At 41.6% G+C, this 20,251-nt stretch overlaps 1 protein-coding gene across 1 annotated transcript in view; it reads right to left on the bottom strand.

Moving 5' to 3' along the window:
• The window catches only part of alk (ALK receptor tyrosine kinase), a 351,702-nt gene that overhangs the window by 20,876 nt on the left and 310,575 nt on the right, over positions 1-20,251 (bottom strand). Inside the window, exons 11-17 of the mRNA XM_035169137.2 lie at positions 18,754-18,858; positions 11,689-11,854; positions 10,163-10,310; positions 6,218-6,328; positions 5,167-5,308; positions 3,970-4,137; positions 2,646-2,744 (exon numbers count right to left, since the gene is read on the bottom strand). Coding sequence (XP_035025028.2) covers positions 2,646-2,744; positions 3,970-4,137; positions 5,167-5,308; positions 6,218-6,328; positions 10,163-10,310; positions 11,689-11,854; positions 18,754-18,858 — 939 coding nt within the window. The remainder of the gene's footprint in view (positions 1-2,645; positions 2,745-3,969; positions 4,138-5,166; positions 5,309-6,217; positions 6,329-10,162; positions 10,311-11,688; positions 11,855-18,753; positions 18,859-20,251) is intronic.

The raw sequence follows: 20,251 nt of genomic DNA, 5'->3' as shown, positions 1-20,251 counted from the left end.
TCAAGCTTCGTCGAACTTTGAATAAACAAGTGGACAGCTCTTTGTGCAGCAGCAGTGGTGCAGCTTCAGGGTTCTGTGGATTGAGTCCAGCAGCTGACCTTTACTTGCTGCGGCTAAATTACGGCAGGTCCCTTTTACAGTTTCAGAAAGAAAGCCGCAACCAACACTACCACAGGCCAAGTAAAACAGCCCATTCCAAACAGGCAGGTTAAAGCAGGCACTGCACTAGTTCATAGAAAATACAGTCATTACTGTAAATCACTGGACTTCAGTGTTTTTCTTAAATCTGTTTTTCTTAAATCTGATTAAAAGGGTAATGCCGCTCAAACAATTTATTCAGGTGTTTGGTGATGCTTTGGTCTGAAAGTGTCTGGGTTTAACATTAGAATTCTATTCATGCTCAACGGGTTTATTGCCGCAGTGTAAGTGTTCACAGCTCACTTGTCTTCGTCTGTGCGTTCTGTTTCATCAGCAGCGCGATTTAATTTCATGAACAGCTTTACCCCGGCAAGTCCAAACTATATGAGATGAAATGAGTCATAGCTGGTTTATCATGTTGTACGGAGGGTAGTGAAACCTGCACATTTTCATATGAGCCTTGTACAAGATAAATTCACAGATTGTGACTGGAGGTGCGTTAATCAGTCGAACTATCTGTCAATTTCTTTGGCTGGAACAAAACCGGCAGCCTCTCTGTTCTCCACGGCACAGCTGCTGAGACTGCCATAAAGTATCTGAAACTGATTTTTACAACATCCTATCCTTTATTTCGATTTTTAAAGAAAGCAAACCCCTTAATTGTAAACCACAGCAAGCAGGGACAAATCAGTCTAACATGAATTAGTTATGGGCCGGCTGTGAATGCTTGTACTGTTTAGTAAGCAAAGCAAATGCACTCATCTGCAGAATCTATTTTCTCTCATCATTCTGTTATCAGCTTTATAAGTGCAAATACATAAATCTAACCTCGAAACACTTGAAAGGTTTCGAAGGAGGAATACAAATGTGTCGAGTGCAGACGGTGACTGCATACTGATGTTATGGCCATGCTCTGTATCATGGATCTTAACATGCAGCATGGCTTCTCCAACCAATTTGACTAATATTTCTTCACTTGTTGCCTTTGTTTAATGATATAAATGTATGATACAAATGTACAAATGTTCAACTGCCAAAGCTTAACAAGAATATCTGTACAGGTGAGAACATTTTCTTCCCCTATGCTGCGTTTTCTCTTTGATACAAAGGATCAAGTGAGAGCCATTGAAGACATCCTGGCCTGTAATAACATGCATGTTTCCTCCTGTTCCTACCAGCATCTAGTGATGGCTGTATGATTGGAACACTGTGTTCGTCTTCCTTCGGCCTGTATTCAGTGGATTAGGCCACTGTATTTCGAACCGGTTGCCCCTCTCAACATCAATGGAATGGTCTGTCAGCTCTTTCAAAGAACACAGCAGGGTTGTCCAGCCGGACCTGCAGCTTTTTTCTTTTTCTCAAGCTTGTGTTCCTGTCTGTGCAGTTCAAGCTGAGAAGGAAATAACCTGACCTTTACACTAATGATATTCTTTTAAGTTATCAAATTACAGATATTACAACCCAATATACCATCCTATGTGTTATGAGAGTGATTCAGGGTGCTTGGCGATTCACCGGTTATAAATCATCCTGTTCTTTTCTCTCTCTTTTTTTCATGAATACCACTCTGTTAGATTTCTCCTTTTTTCTCCTGTTTCTTTGGAAAATGAAACAAGGAATATAAAACCTTTATTCGATGATTCTGATTATTTGTATCTAAATTGCTTCGAAAGGCGCTGTATAATTTATTAATAGAGAGGAATTGGGAAAATGTGTAATTTACAAAATGAATAATTTTGTAACCTTTGAAATAAACAAAATTCTCTTATTTTGCTGGACTTCATTCTGACACCTTTTCTCCCCCAGAGAAAATGAAGTGCGATTGATGATAAATGCGAGGACTGTGGCTATTGAAAGAACCGCTGCGTTTCTCAACAGCATCGTCCTTCTAAAGCTCAATGGTAGAAAGAAATGGCTCTGTTCTTTACTAGAGTCCAATAAAAGACAATTTTAAAAAGCACTTCAGTGTCTATTTGCCATTTCCCCCTTTTCTTATTTTTCAATGGAGCTCGTTGAAGAGGTAACCGTGATGCATGTGTTATCACTACAGCTGAAATTTCAATCCGTATTTTGAGTACCCGTCAAGTTTAAATGTACAGGAAGAATAGCCGAGGTGGGTCAGCAGGTTTACACGCGACGATTTCACTTTTCACTTCCTGCTCTCTGTACGGAGGCATGATAATCAATACAAATAATCTGTTCTATAGCCTTTGGCTGGAAGGTAAAACTCCAGTCTACGTCCTGTTTTGATGTCACAGAGTAAGAAACCTATTCTCATCATACCAATCTATTTATTTACTGTCGAAGGCAAACCTGATGCTCCACCACAAAAACTAATTCAACATGTCAATTGAAAAACGGGTTTTCCCATCATTTTCCAAGTACAAACACATTAAGTCTCACCTGCAAACACTACAAAAGGATCAAATGCTGAATACAAATGTACTGACTGCAAGTGCTGACTGCTGAGTGGTTGTATTTTTTTAGCCAGGAATCCTTCACATTACCTTTCAGAGGATCGAGGAAGGACTCTCCTTCTGGACCCAGAAAAGAAGTACCATCATCACCATCATGTTTGGGGTTGTTACCTATGGATGTGTTACCACCTAAAAACAGGGACAAACACAAAAGCTCAGTGTCATACTTACACCCAAAAATCCATTAGAAGTACTGCTTATTCTTCCAAAGTTCGCAGAGTGGCTGGAGCCAGTCCTAGCAGCCACTGGGCGAATGCACCAAGCCAAAACCCTTTAAGAGCTCATTCAACACATCATCCAGACAGAGGATGATACTGTTCACACACGACGTCTACAGCTCTCATCCATCACAATCATTTTTGTATTTTGTATTTTTTAAAACATATTTATTGTTTTATTTACATATAAACCCCTTTTTTCTATAACAGTAGTAACAGTAATTTGCATTATGCCTACCACCATTTTTTTTTTGGTGTGATTTATGTTTCTTCTAATTTAGATGTGTTTCTATTCATGCCTTGTGTGTACTATTGTGTATTACTGTAATGACCCACTTCTCTCCTGAGGACCATCAAAGTATATTTCACACAACGATCACAGAGCTTAATTGGGTATGTTAAGTACAAGGGGATTGTGAAACAATGTTATGTGCTTTAGAAGAAGCACAGCAAATCATTGGAAAGGGGTCATTTGCAATGGTTTATGGGATGCATAGTTCCCTAACTCACTTTGTTGCTCTAAATCAAATGTTTTATGTTCAAAATTCATATCGTAGCTGGTCGGCATGGTTCCAGGCTTGAAACGCTTTTTTTTTAACTGAAACGTCAATGGAGAAAATGATTGGGAAATTTATTTCTAAAACCAGAGCCGTTCGGTGAGCTCTCATTGTTATGGCCAACAATTACACCAAGATAAAATTTTCCTGTCAGTTGACATTGATAATTATCCTAATAAATGTCATTTTATTGGTTTTTTTTTTATTTAAAGACAGATTTTTTGCTCCTGAGGGAAGGTTGTGGTTTGAAACTCTTCTTTATGGGCAGACAATGACAAACACATTTACATAGGTATTAATAAAAATAATATTGCAATAATTATTGATATTGTTTTACTGCCCAGCCCTATTGGCATCAGGTTTAAATGTAGTGTTTAAACGTTTTAGGGCCACATCCAGAGAGGTCGACAGTGGATTGAGCAGTTATTGAGAGAGGACCTGACCCTTGTCACCCTGTCACATCCAGTATTGACACTATTAGATGAACATTCATGCCATACTTGACAGCCCAAGATGATTTATTCATTAAACCTTTTTTCTGGACATTTCAGAGAAACCTTGGAAATCTCTTGGACTAACCTCGGAAGCCTCCACCGCCCCCACCGGACATGCAGCCGCCACCGCCGCCACCGAAGCCCCCACGGGTCTGCCAGTACTTTTGACAGGCCTGCCCTCCCTGGCCCCCCAGCACCAGTGGTCGGCCACCCTGAGTGACAGGAGTGCTATCATTCCAGCCTCCGCCTCCACCTGTCAGCAGACATACATTTGAAACAATGTGAAGTAATAGGCTTTGGTTGTGAATCGCAGTGTGTGTGTGATAAAGGGAAAAGACAGAGACAGCGAGCGAGGGAGAGAGTTCTTAAGTGGGTCAAAAGATGCTGAGCTACAGAAATGCATGTGGCATGTATACAGGCAGACACACGCATTACACAACATCCCAATATCCCATATTAGGGATAACAACACAGGTTAGAGCAGAGATTATACAAACCTAAAGAGATCTGCTAACTCAAGATTAAAGTTACAGCTAATGAAGTTCAAACTAATCCCTCCCATATTCCTGAACACCAGCCAATTTCATTCCCCCCCTCCTGTGTTCCTCCTTCTTGTTTGAAGTCTGAGCCAGACAAACAATTGAAAAGACGGACGGACGTGCTGAATATTTAATTTTTCATTCACAAGTTTCCTCAAAAGTAAACCTTGGGCTTTGTGAAGATCTAAGAATCAATATCTTATGTTTTCTGGGCCGATCGTCAACTCCGAGCACATGAATAATTGAGCCTGCAGCGTGCACAGATGCAATGTTCCACAGTTCTGTCCAGCAGCAACAGAGGACAAAGTCCTCAATATGAATTATAATGAGTAGGTTATTTTTTGCCAAAACACGAACACTAGGACACAGAGGTGGAACGTCTTTGGCACTTCTACATTAAGACAGAAGTAAACACCTTCTGGATAAGCCAGCACAGTTAGACATGCACACCCCCACCTCAGGCCTCCTGAAAACATGGTTTTGGATTGTGGATCCATGCAGAAGAGAACATATAACACTCATCTTCTCATCTTTAGGCTGGGAAAGATAAACCATATACATTACAGCACAGCACAGTAATGGAGTATTAGTTTTCTACTCTTATCTTTCATGGTCTCAATATCTCATACACTTAATACAATGCACTGAGTGTACTGAGTTACATGTGAACATAATCACTACACAATCAGCTGCACACGTACATATACAGGGAACCAACACACATCAAAGCTGTGGTATTGTACCTGCTGCGCTCGACTTCCCATTGCGTCCCGGCTGGCTGGGGTCATAGTCCATCTGCTCCAGCTGGGTTTTTGATTGGCTGCTGTATCCCCGGCCTCCTCCCCCAGCAGCAATGATGAGGGGGATGTGCACATCTTTGTCCACCTGGGTCATTATTGTTTAGAGTTATAGTTATTTAGAGGATTCTGTTCTTTAGAGGAAAAAACATTGGGAATCATATGAGATGATATGACTCATATTTATACACGATATATGAAGCAAAAGGGAGAAGATCAGTCCTTTAGAGAAATATATAGGTTTATTAAAGACTGTAGGTCAGTTTATCTGCTCACTTATCAGAGTAGATATAACCAACATAACTCAAGTCTCCCTGGTGGCCGGGATCTAGAGCTTCATATGATATTATCTTTTCTCTTGTATCTAATATGTAACAGAATATGTTTTCTACTTGAGGTAAGAGACAATTTCATTCCAATGTACGTTTTACAGATATGGCTGAAGTAACATGACTAAACGTATTTATCTGAAACTGGATGCATCAGGGAGACGAGGCAGATGAGCCGTACAGTAAGTTAACAAGTTAAAGGTTGTGTTGCCTTCACCAAGTCAGGGCTGTCCTTGTAAAAAGGAGTATTTTAATCTCACCAAGTCACAAAGGCCACAGTGGTCTTCATGTGAAGCTACGATATTGGACAAATGTATCTAAACGTTGGCTCATGTTGCCAAATCATCATTGTGTCTTCTTCTCACAGAGATTTTATGCACCTTGCTCCAGTTGTTATCTGTCCGGCCTCCTAACTCAACTCAACCTTGGGTCCTACACATACTGCAATAAAGAAAAGGGGACTCAATATATTTGGGGGATTTAAACAATATTCCTCTGACTTGACTTTATGCACTGGGATCCTGGGGTAGAGAGGCCTCAGAAATAAGACAATGCAGACTAAGTGACAAAGAATAAAACTAATAAACAACATAGACGTTACATAAAATTGCCTATAACCAGTATCTCCCTGACTCCCCAGGTGTTTCCTCTCCTCAGCACCTTCTTACCTTGAATACATACGTAGCACCTCCGCCCCCTCCTCCGCCCCCTTTCACTTGAGTCTTGTTCACCATTGGGCTGCTCTGTTCCAGGCAGATCTTATTCAGTATGCCATTGGACTGCGAGAGAAGAGAGAGAGAGAGAGAGACGTCAGTTCGCAGAAGAATTGCTTTCATGGATGTCAGTCGTGTATGAGAAGGCAGAGCAGTTGCCAAACCCCGGCTCCTGCGAATGTGAGATTTTAGCATTTCAGTGGGGAGCGAATACCAAGCGGAGACATCCAGATTTCAAAAGGAAGTGAAAAGCACAAGCCGTCGTTCTCTTTATGAGACAGTTCTAGTGAGGTTAGGATGTTTACTGATTTCCTGTTTTTACCTTCAGTGTTTTACATGACTGCAAATATGTTTCATGTGTTGGATTCATGTTCCTGACTCAATAAGACATCTCAGGAGTTTCAATGCCGTTTCAAAAATAATCCATATTGTATCTGCTGTAGAGTTGCTTATCTTGCAGATAATCTTACAGACTTAATGTTTCTTATGTTTTATGAGATGTGGAAAAACAGACGTTAAATGATATAACTGTATTTCATAATAGATTCATGTTCATGATTAACTCGATGATTGATCATTTCTTATCATTTTGTTATGAATGCTGCAGGTTAAACCAGTGGAAAATGATCTACCTACTAATTCCACAAACGTCTGTATGTGATACGCATATCTCATGACCCCTTCTTCTAATCGGCTTCTCACTTGGGACGCATATAATAAATTGTCAGAGAAAGTGCAGTGCAGAGTTTGGTTTGATTTGGAGACAAGATACATTCTATATTCATAAAATATTTATAAACAGGCGACCAGCGCTCTGTAGCGGTCTGTGGGGGAGGGGCAGTGTGCCTTCAGTCTGTGGATCGAGTTTCACATGTATTGTGATTAACTACTGCAGTGATTGGCAACTGAGTCAAACCTCAAATCAAAGTTGAAGGAAGGTCATTTAGATAATTTCATGTTTTAGTTCACTGTATCAGACTGACACAGGCTTTCACAGGTGCTGATCTCTGTCATGGCAGCAACATTCATGGAATCTCTTCCTCTTCAGTAATTTGTCTTCAAAGTAAAAGCACAATGTCCGTGTCACTTCTGTAATGCTTTATATCAACCTGAACTACAAGAGCTATTTTGAAAAGTTTTAAACTAATTCAGCTTCCTTTTATGAAAAACATTGACTAAAAAGTCTTCATTGCAGATAATCCAGGTAGAATGAGAACAAAGTTTTGTTTACAAAAAGCTCTGCACACAACGTCGAGCACTCAAACAATAAAAAGTGACAGTATATTGTAGAGCTGTTCGAGGAGGACTCACTAATGACATGGAATAATTCTGAAGTAGCTCCAGAGCATTAACACAGGGCAAAAAAACAGCCCATTCCAAACAGGCAGGTTTAGAACGAGCACAGCACTAGTGCATTTAATCTTAAAAGGGAATATAACAGTAAAACAAAACAAAATGATGGTGTACTGGCATTATGATTTAAGAGTTTTAAGATGAATGGTCATTTTAACCTAAAAGACAGTCTGTCAGTCAGTTTGTCGTCATTCCAGTCTGTTTCCCAGAAATACAGCCTCTTTATTAAAATGGAACTGGACGTATTGTTGGCAAATTATGTTAGATGCAGGGACATTGGCATAGCTGAGGTCTTTTGAATTGATGTGTCGGCCTTGTTTGTGCGATCGTGCTGAACTGCCTGGAGCCAGTCCTACTTTGAGAGGGAGAGAGAGAGAGAGAGAGAGAGAGAGGGAGGGCATCAGTTTCCTCCCCTCACTATGTTTGAACCTCACAAGTTCCCACTCAGTCGCTCATCGCTCCCTCCGCTCCCTCGTCTGTCTGAACCCAAAGTCTGAGGGGCCGGGAGGACTGGAGTAGGGGCGGGACTTTATTGACTGTGATTGACGGTTGGAGGGGGTAAAATGCAACGTACTCAATTGTTATGGGAGAGTCTTCTTCACTCTCTCTGCCTCTCAGCCTGTTCTGTCATTGCAGCTCCTCACTTTAAAGTTGAGATTGTGTCTGGGAGACGAAGTGAACGACAGAAAGGAGTCTATGTGCCAACGTGCCTGAGATGCACAGAAGAGTATTTGTCCGGACAAGGGAGGTATCATTTCCCTCACCGGAGGGAAAGTTAGTTGAGAAAACACTGTTCGACAGCACAGCTCACGTTCAGAGCGACTCTTTGGAGAGAGTTGCTGCCTGTCGTCGTCTCAACTGGGGGGGAAATAAGAAGAACCTTAAACGACTCCAGTCCCCCTCTGCTTTACTAAGCACTTCAAGACACACTGCGTCACAACCTAATAACTCCATGACAGCGGCGAGGACCCCTGACTGCAAAGCTCCACATTCTGCCTCTTGAACACAAAAGGCCCTCGAACCGCCTGATATCCCGCTATACCACAAAAAAAGAAAGGCTGTTAAATTAGCATCATCTTGTAAATCACATTTTATGAATAGATATTTTCATGTAAATATTTACCCCTCATTCCAGCGCTTTAACAGTCACTTTTTCCCCCTTTTGAATACACTATATTAATACACAAATTATATTATTATTATGATTATTATGATAGTGTATTGTATTTTAAAACACTATATTTTATTTATATTTTATTTCGATTTCACTCACTTTAACACATATATTCTCTACGATTTTATGATTTTATTCTCTTTCTATTTAGTTCTCTTTTGTTCTATTTCTGAATGTGCTATTCAGAATTTTTGTCTTTTTTTTATTTTGCCATTAGTGTTTCCTCCTTGGTATCTTCGGGGAAGCTGGCCTTGCTTGTGTTTCTTGGAGATGTTTTGCCTCATGTCCAAGTTAAGTAAAGCACTAAAGTGTGATTGATTGATTGATTGATGGAAAGGTAGAACACTTATGAAAATTTCTCTTTAACATAGAAATGTGTTGAGTTACAGAGAGACTGAGAAAGATGGATTCTTCCATTTGGCACACTTTTCAGCTTCTGTGGGTAATTTTCCTCAATGATTGTTGTTTGACCAATAACTAACTCATTGAGGGACAGGCCTGGAATGTGGAATGTTTGAAGAGCAAATGATGAATGGTTTCGCTGGCAACCCGGAGGGATTGTGGGGGTTTTAGTCTCAGTGTTGTGAACTGAGAGGGGAAGCAAGCTGCGCTGCTGCCAGTGAATAAACTCCTGAGCATAATGGATGACAGCCACTGCTGGCAAAAGAACCCAAGTAAGCTTGAGAGAGACAATGGAGAGATCACTGAAAGCGCTGATCGCATACTTAAAGATCAGTGGTGCCCATAACATGTAACCACTTAGAGCATAGGTATCCAAAGTTAGGTCTAGGGGCCGCTCAGGGTCCACGGGGGTAAATTGCCAGGGTCCATGAAAGTCTTGCACTTTGGACAATGTTATAGAATGTTGAGTCTCATAGTTTCCATTCCACCACTATCAGGTTTAACAGTGTGGTAAATTAAATATTTCAGTCCAATTCATTAGCAAATTATGTTGTAGTAAGAATCATTCCTATAAAAATTCTGTTTAAATAATTTGGTTATAGTGATTAAGTAGTCCGCTTAGAGTGTTCATTTTGGGTCTTGGACCATTAAAAAGTTATTTTGTACAACTGCTTACAGTGATCAATTTGGCCCATGACAAACGTGATCACTATAAGCAGTTTCTACGGTAAAATGATTAATATACTAATTTGTGACTCCATATAAAAGAAAAATGGTTGAAGCTAATTCACAGTAGATGCACAAATTGAATCAGTATTTTTTCAGTAGTGAGCGAATATTTTAGAGGGAACATCGCTGCTTTATATTTAATTATATTAGTATATAAATGTAGACTATAGCTTGTCATATGCTACTAAACATGTAATGATGTAAAGCATGATAGTTGACTCATAAATTAAAAAAAGGCTCACATTAGGGCATGCGTCTTCTCCTTTTTGTCCCACTAGGATATAGATCAGATCTCCTCTCCTTAGCAGAAAGTCTCCAGTGATGTATACACCATGTGACCTGCTCATGGCCAATACGCTGCGACCGCCAGCTGCACCGTACGCTGTGATCCTGGCAGAGACACAAACAAAAACAACAACACAAATCAAAAAATCTCAGTAGTGGGATAATTATTGTAATGATACAGGGAATGGAAGGCGGCTTCATTTCAATGGGTATAAACATGTATGACAACAAAACTCTGTAACTTAACAATGACAATGCATATATTTAGTCTTCCATGTTCAAATATGATTAAAATACCCAAATATTTGACCAAGCATGGCACAGAAAACATGCAAACAAAACTGAACTGCATGGACACACAATCTGTCCTTCAAACGCACACCTTAGTAGCAAACAACACCCATTTCAAACGCTCCAGTTTTCTTGCCAGGAAAAAAACAACAGCTTGATTGGTTTTTGGGAGAGCTTCGATATTTCTCTTCCCTGGTGGTCGAGCTTGGTGGGGCGAGAGAGAACGTTGCCCGGTGCCCAGTAGCTACCTCAGCTGTTTGCCTAATGACTTCGGGGAGATGCAGAGCGCACATTCATCCCTGTGGCCGTCTGTCAGCTTCATTTACAAGCTCTGCCAGCTAAACCGGGATCACGCATCAAGACCACGATTACGAAGTTAGCGTGGAGGCAGAAGGTGTTTTTCTAAAACTCTGGGACAGGTGTTATGACGTTGATGTCCACTATTTTGTTCGTTAGGTATTTTAAGAGTAAAGGGTTTTGGTTGGGCTTAGTGGTGTTTGTGTGTGTGTGTGTGTGTGTGTGTGTGTGTGTGTGTGTGTGTGTGTGTGTGTGTGTGTGTGTGTGTGTGTGTGTGTTTGTTTCTGTGTTGATGTGGGAGGCTAGAAGCTTTCAAGTCAAATCCAAGTTAAACACCTCAGGTTGTCATGAATGCCCACAGGAGGAATATTGATCTTGCACAAGGCAGTGGATATTACAGGATTAATCCTGTAGCAGCGCACAGTTGGAGGTCAATGCACTGCGGCAGATTTTTGAGGTATTTTGAAGCCTTTAAGGCCACCAACATAGACGTGGAGGTGGGTGGATTTTGGATTTTCAGGTGCTGAGTGAATCATGCTATTTAGCTGCCGTAACTCCAACCTCCTGCAAGAATCTGATAGTGATATTTCTCTGTTTGCTTGTGGAAGATTGATGTGCTGCTGATGCACAGAGGAGTGGAGGTGGGTGGTGAGGAAGAGTCTGTATTGTTGCCAGTTGCACAGTGTGTGCTGATACCTAAAAATGAGAGGTGTGTACCGTTTACTAAATGCTCACAAGCCAAGTGAATTTAATGATTGACCTTGCAACACAGTGACCCTTAGGAAAGTGATAGCATTGTTACAGAGTGGGTGCTGAGTGAAACATGTGTTGTAAAAATAACAGTTAGGCAGATATTTGTGTGCTCAGGCGCTTTATACTCTGGAATCAGTCTTACCTGTAGGTGCCAGTTTCTGGGACCCGCCACATTTGAATGCCTTTGAAGGGCCCTCGGGTACTGACTGTCATGTTGACATTACTGTTCCTGTAGGAGTTGAGGCACTGAGAGGGCGTCGGGCCTTCGGGGCCCACAGCCCCACAGGTATGAAAAATCCATTTCATGGCTGCAAATGAAGAAAAGGGGAAAAAAAACATTTAGAACATCATAGAGGGCGAGGCACACACACACACACACACACACACACACACACACACACACACACACACACACACACACACACACACACACACACACACACACACACACACACACAGTATTCCATCTCGCATGCATTTTAGCGAACTTAAAGATGATAGAGAGACTGAAGAGAGACTCATTACAGTTCTATTTGTCTCACATTCATTCCCCTTCACATTCCCCACTGCTCCACTTTCACGTCAATAAAACACAAATATACAGACATGAGGCAAATGATTACATATTGGGGAGGCAATCTTTAAACTGGAAGCCACTCATATGAGATGCTGCTATCATCATCTTCAATGCAGCAGGGCACACACAGAGACAGGATCACAGGTGACAAACATTTCTCCTCATTTTCTGTGTAATCCCATGTGTTGATGCTAATTGGAGTTCTTTTTCTCTGTAATTAGCACTAGATTAATCTTGTCAGATGGACGTGGAAGGACTTAACACTGCAGTGCTAAATCCTGATTTAAGGCTTGTGAACACAGAGCAGTGAGGGAGACACCAGGGACTGAAGCACATCCCCCCCTTCTGCCTTCCTCCCTCAGATGGGCTGTGGTCGCTCAGAGACTACTTATCATTCATTTCAGAGCAGGGTTGATCGTTGCATATCGGCAGAGGAGCTAAAGTCAAAGTCGTATCTGCGACAGAGCAACTTACAGGGTGGTTTTTCTGACCTCAGACTGTAATACTGTTTGTGATTAAATGCAGACATAGTTTGAACATTTTATTTTAAATGGATGACAGGATACTCAGGAAAGAAAGGAGATAGCATGAGAGAAATCTCAAGTGTTACTTAAACTCATCTGAACACCTTTTGCTGTTAAAGTTGCCTGTTGTGTAATGCCTATTAAAGTTGAAACCTTGCAAGAGAGATGCCAGTATTCACAAAAATCTGCTGCAAAAATCTACTTATTATGAGGAAAAAATGACAGGAAGGTGGCATTTTTTTAGCATATGTGGTTTTCCTAGAAATAACACAACGAGAATATACACCATTGTCTTATCAATTATCTCACGTTCATGTCTTTGGTCTTTCTGTGTTGAGTTTGTGTGTTCTTCCCATGTTTCTGTGGTACTGGTACTTTGGCTTCATCAACGGTCCAATCACATGCAAATTGGGGTTGGGTTAATTGGCGACATTATGTAAATGTTGGCCCTGTGATACACTGGCGACCTGTCCGGGGTGAACCCCGCCTCTTGCCCAATGCCAGGTGGGATTGGCCTCAGCTCTCCTGGCAACCCTCAAAGGAGAAGTGGTATGGACAGTGGATGGAAGGATAGAAATGATCTCTCACAGGAAACATATTTTGGGATGTAATCAATTCAAAGCCATGAAAAACAGCAATCCTGAGTGCCAGTTGTTGTTGCCACCACCACTCCAAATGATGACTAGTATCACTGCTGAAACCTGGATGGACTGCATGTTATCACATTTGTCAGTCAGAGCTTCGTGATTGGTTTGGTCCAAGGGCGCCCGCTAAGTGATGCAACATTCGTAATTCATACAGACCTCCACTCCATCTCCCCACATCAACAACCCTTTCTGAGTTTGGTGAAGTGTTGCCAGCAGAAAGCATTTCAAGCAGGCGGATACTTTCAAAAAAACACCATGAATCACCGCTAAGGAAAACAGAACGATTTGGAGTTTAGCCTAGTCTTACCAAATACACTCCTACTGTTAAAAAAACACTGTTGTGGAGGGACGAGAGCTCTGTCTGGCTCCCAGTCAGCAGCAGTAAATTGAGCCCTCTAGTCAGTATTTTCTACACCCTACAAAGTAAAAAGAGTTAGGACTGCTGGGAATAAATCCATCACTGGAGCAGAAAAGTCTCTGAAGCCAAACAATGCTTTAGACGTAAATCTTACTGTACTTCATTGGTTACTCGGAGATGGCAATCAGTTACGGTAGAACATGCTAAAGAGAAAGAACCTAAGGTAGAATATATAGTCTGTTATATAGTCAATTTTGTTCTTATTTGTAGTGAATTCTTAGTGATTTGATATGAATGAGGTCGTTGTTATGTAGAGTGAGCTTGACTTCCTGACATTAGCACTGCTGCTGTTGAAAGTAACCAAGACTTTCGTTCGATTTCTCTCTCCCGTCTCCCCAGGGTGCGCTTGGTTTCACACTTCACCCCGACTGATTGATCTTGGTGGGCCATCGATATGAGCGAGTTCACACACACACACACACACACACACACACACACACACACACACACACACACACACACACACACACACACACACACACACCAATGGTGTAATGAGCCTGTGATAGGCACTTGGCACAACAAACAAAAACAAGATGTGCCGCTCTCACAGATGATTGTCTTCTCTAATAAGTGGTGTGCACACCCGTCAGACCCTCCAACCCACAACACACACATTCGTATAAACACAATGATACACACCCACACACACACACATCCCTGGGGAGACTCTGACTCTGCCTGACTATTATATGAATCTGCTTTTCAGTGAACTTTGCCACAGGTGCAACGCCATCATCATAACAAACACTGGCCTCCATCAGAGAGAGGGCCAACGCTGTACACACTGTCATCAGTGACGAATTGTTCCACATGAGCCGAATAAGAAGGAGAAAGAGAGAAAGCGTCAAAGGGAGAGAGTCACAGCTTAGAACACGTCTGAATGTATTGCACCACTGATAGAAATGTTCTAGCCGTCTTTATCTCCTCTGCACACTATTAAAACAATAACAGTAAACATCCCAATCTCTGTGAATGACAAAGGCCAATCTGTAACAAGCAAACGAGCAGGGAGAAATGCTGCAGTATGGGTTTCTAACTTGCCAGAATGAAGCCATTTAGATTCTTTCAGTTTTGTGACCGAATAATGAGCAATGTCAAAGATGTTGGGTGCTGCAAGAGACAGATTGACATTCAGACGGACAGATGGTCAGTGCTCAGTAATTCATAACTCAGTAAAAGAAGGCGTGTTTTATTAACCTTCTATTTGATTGAGTTTATAGTAATATGTCCTCTAATTCTAATGTTTTGTTTGACTTTAGCCATGATCGAGATAGCCTGCTTTATGCTTAAGAATAAAGAAATAAAGACAAATGACAAATGTGTCCGATCTAAAACTGCATGTTTAGAAATGGACTGTTTGTTTGGCCTGTGGTGATAGACAGATCTCTGAAGCTGCTACACTGCTCCTGCACAAAGAGCTGTTTACTTGTTTATTCAAAATTCAGTGAAGCTCGAATCAGTATGCAGAACCTCAAACTGGAGAATCAGTTGTCGTTGTTTTCAGGATCGACAACATCACATACGCCCCTTCTGTCGCTGCTGCAGAGCGCCGTTTGCTTGTTTAGTCAAAGTTCATTAAAATCGAACGTAACGTCCAAATTGTGGAATTAGTAGATAGATATGATTCTTGTTTTTTAATTTTAGTTTTGTTTTCACCAGTATTTTAAATGAATGCAATAAAACCACAGTAAATGCATTTGATAACTTTTCCTTTCATGCCATTACAAGTCTAGTATTATACGTCTACTAAATTATACTTTTAAAAGACAACTTCATGTACCGCAAACATACTAAAGTTCACATAGATTTTTCATTCTACAGTGCTTTTCTCTGTTAGCATGTATCCTCCTTATCCAGTGACAGTTGTCCTCCTTGGGCTGGCCATTAGAAAGATGGATCAAGGCTGGCATGCCATGAATGGATGTGAATGCTAAACACAAAGCTTATGTAGCAGCCGAGTCCAATTAATTACAAAGTCTTTTGCGTGACACTGCTCGTTATCAGTCTAATATCTGTCTTAGTGACTAATGTCCTCTCCCTCCAAAACCCAAAGTAACAGCAACTAGCTAACTGATTGCCGCATGCCAGTGTTTATGCACAAGTAAACAATGGGGCACAGACTCGCGTCTTCTTTGTGTAGCTAATTAGCGAGCGTGTAATGGCAAAAACGCCTTTTCTGCATGCAGCATTCAGGGAGCGACATCTGCTGTCATTTACTTTCAAGGGCCAATCAGATTGCTTCAGTCACTGTGCCTTCTGTCTTTGATTTGATGCCAGTTTACTCTGCACAACTTGGGTGTTTGTTGTTGTTATATGAGCAGAAGTGAAAAACCGTGATGTGAAAATGTGCTGTCTGTTTAAAGAAGCTAATGCTTTTAAATCCACATGCAGATGAGGTGTAGCTGCAGTACGATTTGGTTGCTTTGTGACGATGCATTGTGTGCATTGTCCACACACACAGACTCACACACTCTCATACAACTAATGGCCAGAGAAAAATAAGCCCAGAGCTGATTTTGGGGTTAGTGACGCGTTCCTTTCCCATCAGGAGAGGTAATCACAGAAAGAAAGGGAAGCAGCCTCATCTAGTTTGACTTTTTCACTTCCCCCCAAAGCAACTGATGAGTCAGCAGTGAGCGCTGGGTGCCACACAGCAGAGCAGTGGTGAGAAATGAAAGTGTCTGTTGCCAGAATAGTGGGGAATCAATGGAGATGAGGGCAAAGGACAAGAAGAAAGAGAAGAATGAAGGTGAAGTTACGGTGAAGGGGATGAAATAAAGCGCAGGAGCAAGAAGTGAGACAATAGAATGAGATTTAGGCGAATGCTGACTGACGGTAAAGTCAGGGGGATGAAAGAGCAGTAATGGAAACTAACAGACTGTCAATAACAGCTTTGAATAATGAAATGGTAAACAAATGGAGGAAAAAAGGAAAACTAGAGGTCCAGATGCTGGCAGAAAGAATGGAAAGATGAAGGAGAGAGTGAGAGGAGACAAGAGATGTTGACGCCTGGTGGGGTTAATCATTGAGCGTGTCGGGGGAAGAAGACAGCCTTGTTGGAGTGACAGGTCTGCTGAGCTAAAACTCTCATCAGACTTGCCGCCCTGCTCTACAGACGTCAAAGCATCAACCCCAGAAGGGGAGAAGGGAGACGCATGGTGAATGTTAACCGCTCAAGGCTTTCTTTGAATTGGCCAACGAATAAGTACAAGTTCGACTTTTCCCCCCCAAGTTAATATCTATGATAATTACAAGGGCGAGAGCAGTGTGATCTCAAAGTGCCGTGTTTCTCAGAGGAGATTTAAGTCTGCCGGCTTTTTATTGTAACCATACTGGGTCTTACCTGTGTAAGCACTTTAAAATAGCTTTTCCCGAATATCTCCAATATGAAATATTCTTTGTATAATATTGAATATCCTCAAATTTTTCCGGCGAAAAATCGTCTTGATAGACTGAGTAGCCTTTGTTCGTCGGTTGACCAACGCCTGTGGTTCCAGTTCAGTGCATCATCCTGTAACATTATCACATCTTGTTAGCTGGGCAAACATGATCTCTGACTATCCCTTTTTTAACCCTGAAGAGATGAACATGCTGCCCTGTGTTCAAGGTTTAAGTGTGACCCACATCACAGACATTCAATCAGACAAGTTGCTGCTCAAAAAGAGCCACACATTAGCATCAGGTCCAGGACACACCAAGTCAACAATCAGCATAGTTCCACTCTGGGCTGCTGTTAAGCTTTGCCTATTGTGTCCCTCCATCACCCGACTTTTTGTGGTTTGTCAGGCACCATTTGCTCGAGTGCTCTCGTCGGCACTTTCTAGCGACTGTTGAGCAGATTGAATGCTCTATGTTAAATCTGCAGTGCGGGCGGACAGTGAGAGAACCATCTGACCGCTCTGACTGCTCAGGCTTAATTCAGACAGTAAAATGTAAGACTAACGCTTGCCTGAAAGTGGTCAAATAGTTTGTTTTGTGCATTATGTTAATTGGATAACGAAATCTAATCTAATCTACTGACTACTCATTTTTTCCTTGTGTAGATTAATAAATCCGGACCCCATTGTGCGGACATCCTCCAGAGTTCATGTCTGAAAATGGCTTGAGTGAGAGTGATTCTTCTAACCAGTTTGAAATAGAAGGCCTGCCTTAATACCCCTACAGAATTGATTTGCTGGGCGTTCCAAGTATTATACGCCACTTTGCAGGGTTGCAAAACAAGATAAAGATGGAGGCAATTATGATGCTAGAGTGTGAAACAGTCCAGACCAATCATCTCTCTGGACTCGAGAACGGGTGTAAAAGTTACAGAGTGAGAATAAACTCACATCTGTTCAGCCTTCATATAAAAAGTGTTATGTCTACAGACGTAGCAATTATCTCTGAGAAATAAGGATTATTTCCAGTGTAACTCTAAAATGGAAATACCTTATATCTTACAGCAGAGAAGCTTCAAAAATTCCAGTGTACCTTGACAACTTAAAAGCTACTAGCTGAAGAAATGTGTTTTACAGCAGGTTTGATGTGAACATAACTCTAACTTAAGACTTTAAATTTAGAAATTGATCCTCTGCTATCCTCACCTTTTTGAAGCAGTGCAGGTGAGAGAGTATGAGGTTGAAAATGTCAAGTCTGTGTAACTGGCTTCACTGAAATTCTCAGGAAACAAAAGGAGAGGATTGTACTCTTGAAAACTGCCTGTCCTGCTCCATTTAATGTCAAAGGATGTCTCAAAGGATGTCTCTGCGGCACGCAGAGGTGTCATGGTACAGACCAGCAGGGGGCACACGTACTTTGTTGCAGCCCATGCATTGTGCCATGTTCAGAACCTGTACAGTTATTGTGAGTCATTAAAGCATGCAGGCGGTGGTGTGAGTGAGTTTGACTTGAGAGCGAAAGAGAGAACAGGAAAGACAAAGAGAGACAGAAGGAGAAACAGATATATAGAGGAGAATATTCTCCGTCAGGAGGGAAGGTATTCACATCTGAGCATAACTCACATTTTCAGTTTGACTGTGGCAGTAAAGCTCACACTTACAGTAATCTGGGGTGGGGAATTTCATCACTGGACCTCCAATGGACGTGGCTGTAGTAAATGGCAGCAGGGTTGTGCTGGTGACCACCGGAGGAAATTCGCCATTGGCTGAAAATGGAAAATAATGCATTCAGTGAAAAGACTGCTTTCTCTCCTTTGTGTGAAGCAATGCAATCATGTTGCTGTTACACTGAGGAGCTGCTTAAGCACAGCAGCTGCAGACTCCTCACTGGCACAGAAAAATGCAGAACCACCAGCAGGGGTCATTCTTTCATTTGTATCACCAATGGCTGTACAGAGAGAGTAGGATGCATAACATGTAGCTCCTCTGTATCTCTCCCCTTCTTTTCCGTCCCTACTGTAGATGTGTAAGCCCATTCAGTCTGGGGTTTTTTGAGCAATCCATAAAGCCTGCAGCCTCACCGCTTTCCCAGGACTGAGATCATAAGCTTGCTGGTACCGTGATCCCTTCCCCTCAAGTTCAGAATTAAGTCCAGGAAAAAGGCTGGCTGACTGGCTGTGATGGCTCAGGACAGAGAAACCTTTTTTTCCCCAAAAAGATTGTAAAGCAGGGGAGACTCATTTAAACTACTATCTTGGTTGAATGCTGACCTGTAATAAAACAGTCACCTGTCCCCATTCTCTATTTTTAGTACAGGTGAAGAAACAGGAGTCCCCATGGTCCCCTCGACTGAATCACTGAGCAGAATGACTTCGTTTGATTAGATCCTCGATGTGCAATCACTGCTGTAAAAGGCTGACCTTAGTGGTGTTACACGAATCTGCTGCCACATCTGATCAGGGACTGCAGAGGGTACAGGCACAATGACGTGCCAACTGAACATAACAAAATACTATTCCTGTATTTACCTGAGAAAGTGCTGAAATGCCATAATGCCAAGAGATAGGATGCCCAAAAATGTTATGGTTGGCTGCTATAAATGCGTCTATGACTTTATGTTCCAAGGAAAGGTCTTGTTTCTTTAAAGAGTTCTGTTCAGCATCTCATTTCTTTGATGCTATGTTCTGCAGGAAGAAGCCCCCAGTGGCTCCGCTGCTATCCTTGTTGGATGCTGTGGAAATGGAAGACTAGTGTAACTGAGGCGTCAGATATGGTTTACTGGGGTTTGCAGAGCTAATAATGCTGCCATCATGTATTGGTACGACACAAAAGAAGGGCATGGTTTCAGATCTTGACCTTCTGCTTTTCTACCAGTTCTGTCTCTGATTTATTAGTTTTACTACAAAGGTGGATACAGTACATTCCACACAAGAGCCAGGACTGCATAGTCAGCTTCAGAACAATAAAGATGGTTGTGCTGTTTCAGTCAGACTGCCACAATGCTTCGGTCTATCAAAACCAATAAAGACCTCACCGTCTATTCATTAAAAACTTTTAATGTGCTCTGTGTAGATACGTGAGGCAATAAAATAATGAATTGTAAATGATGTGTGCATATTAGACACCTTTTTTGTCCTGTATATGGAATATGAACTATTA

Source organism: Hippoglossus stenolepis, chromosome 10 (assembly GCF_022539355.2).
Source record: "Hippoglossus stenolepis isolate QCI-W04-F060 chromosome 10, HSTE1.2, whole genome shotgun sequence".
In the NCBI taxonomy this organism is placed as follows: domain Eukaryota; kingdom Metazoa; phylum Chordata; class Actinopteri; order Pleuronectiformes; family Pleuronectidae; genus Hippoglossus; species Hippoglossus stenolepis.
This window is presented reverse-complemented; position numbering and strand designations above follow the sequence as displayed.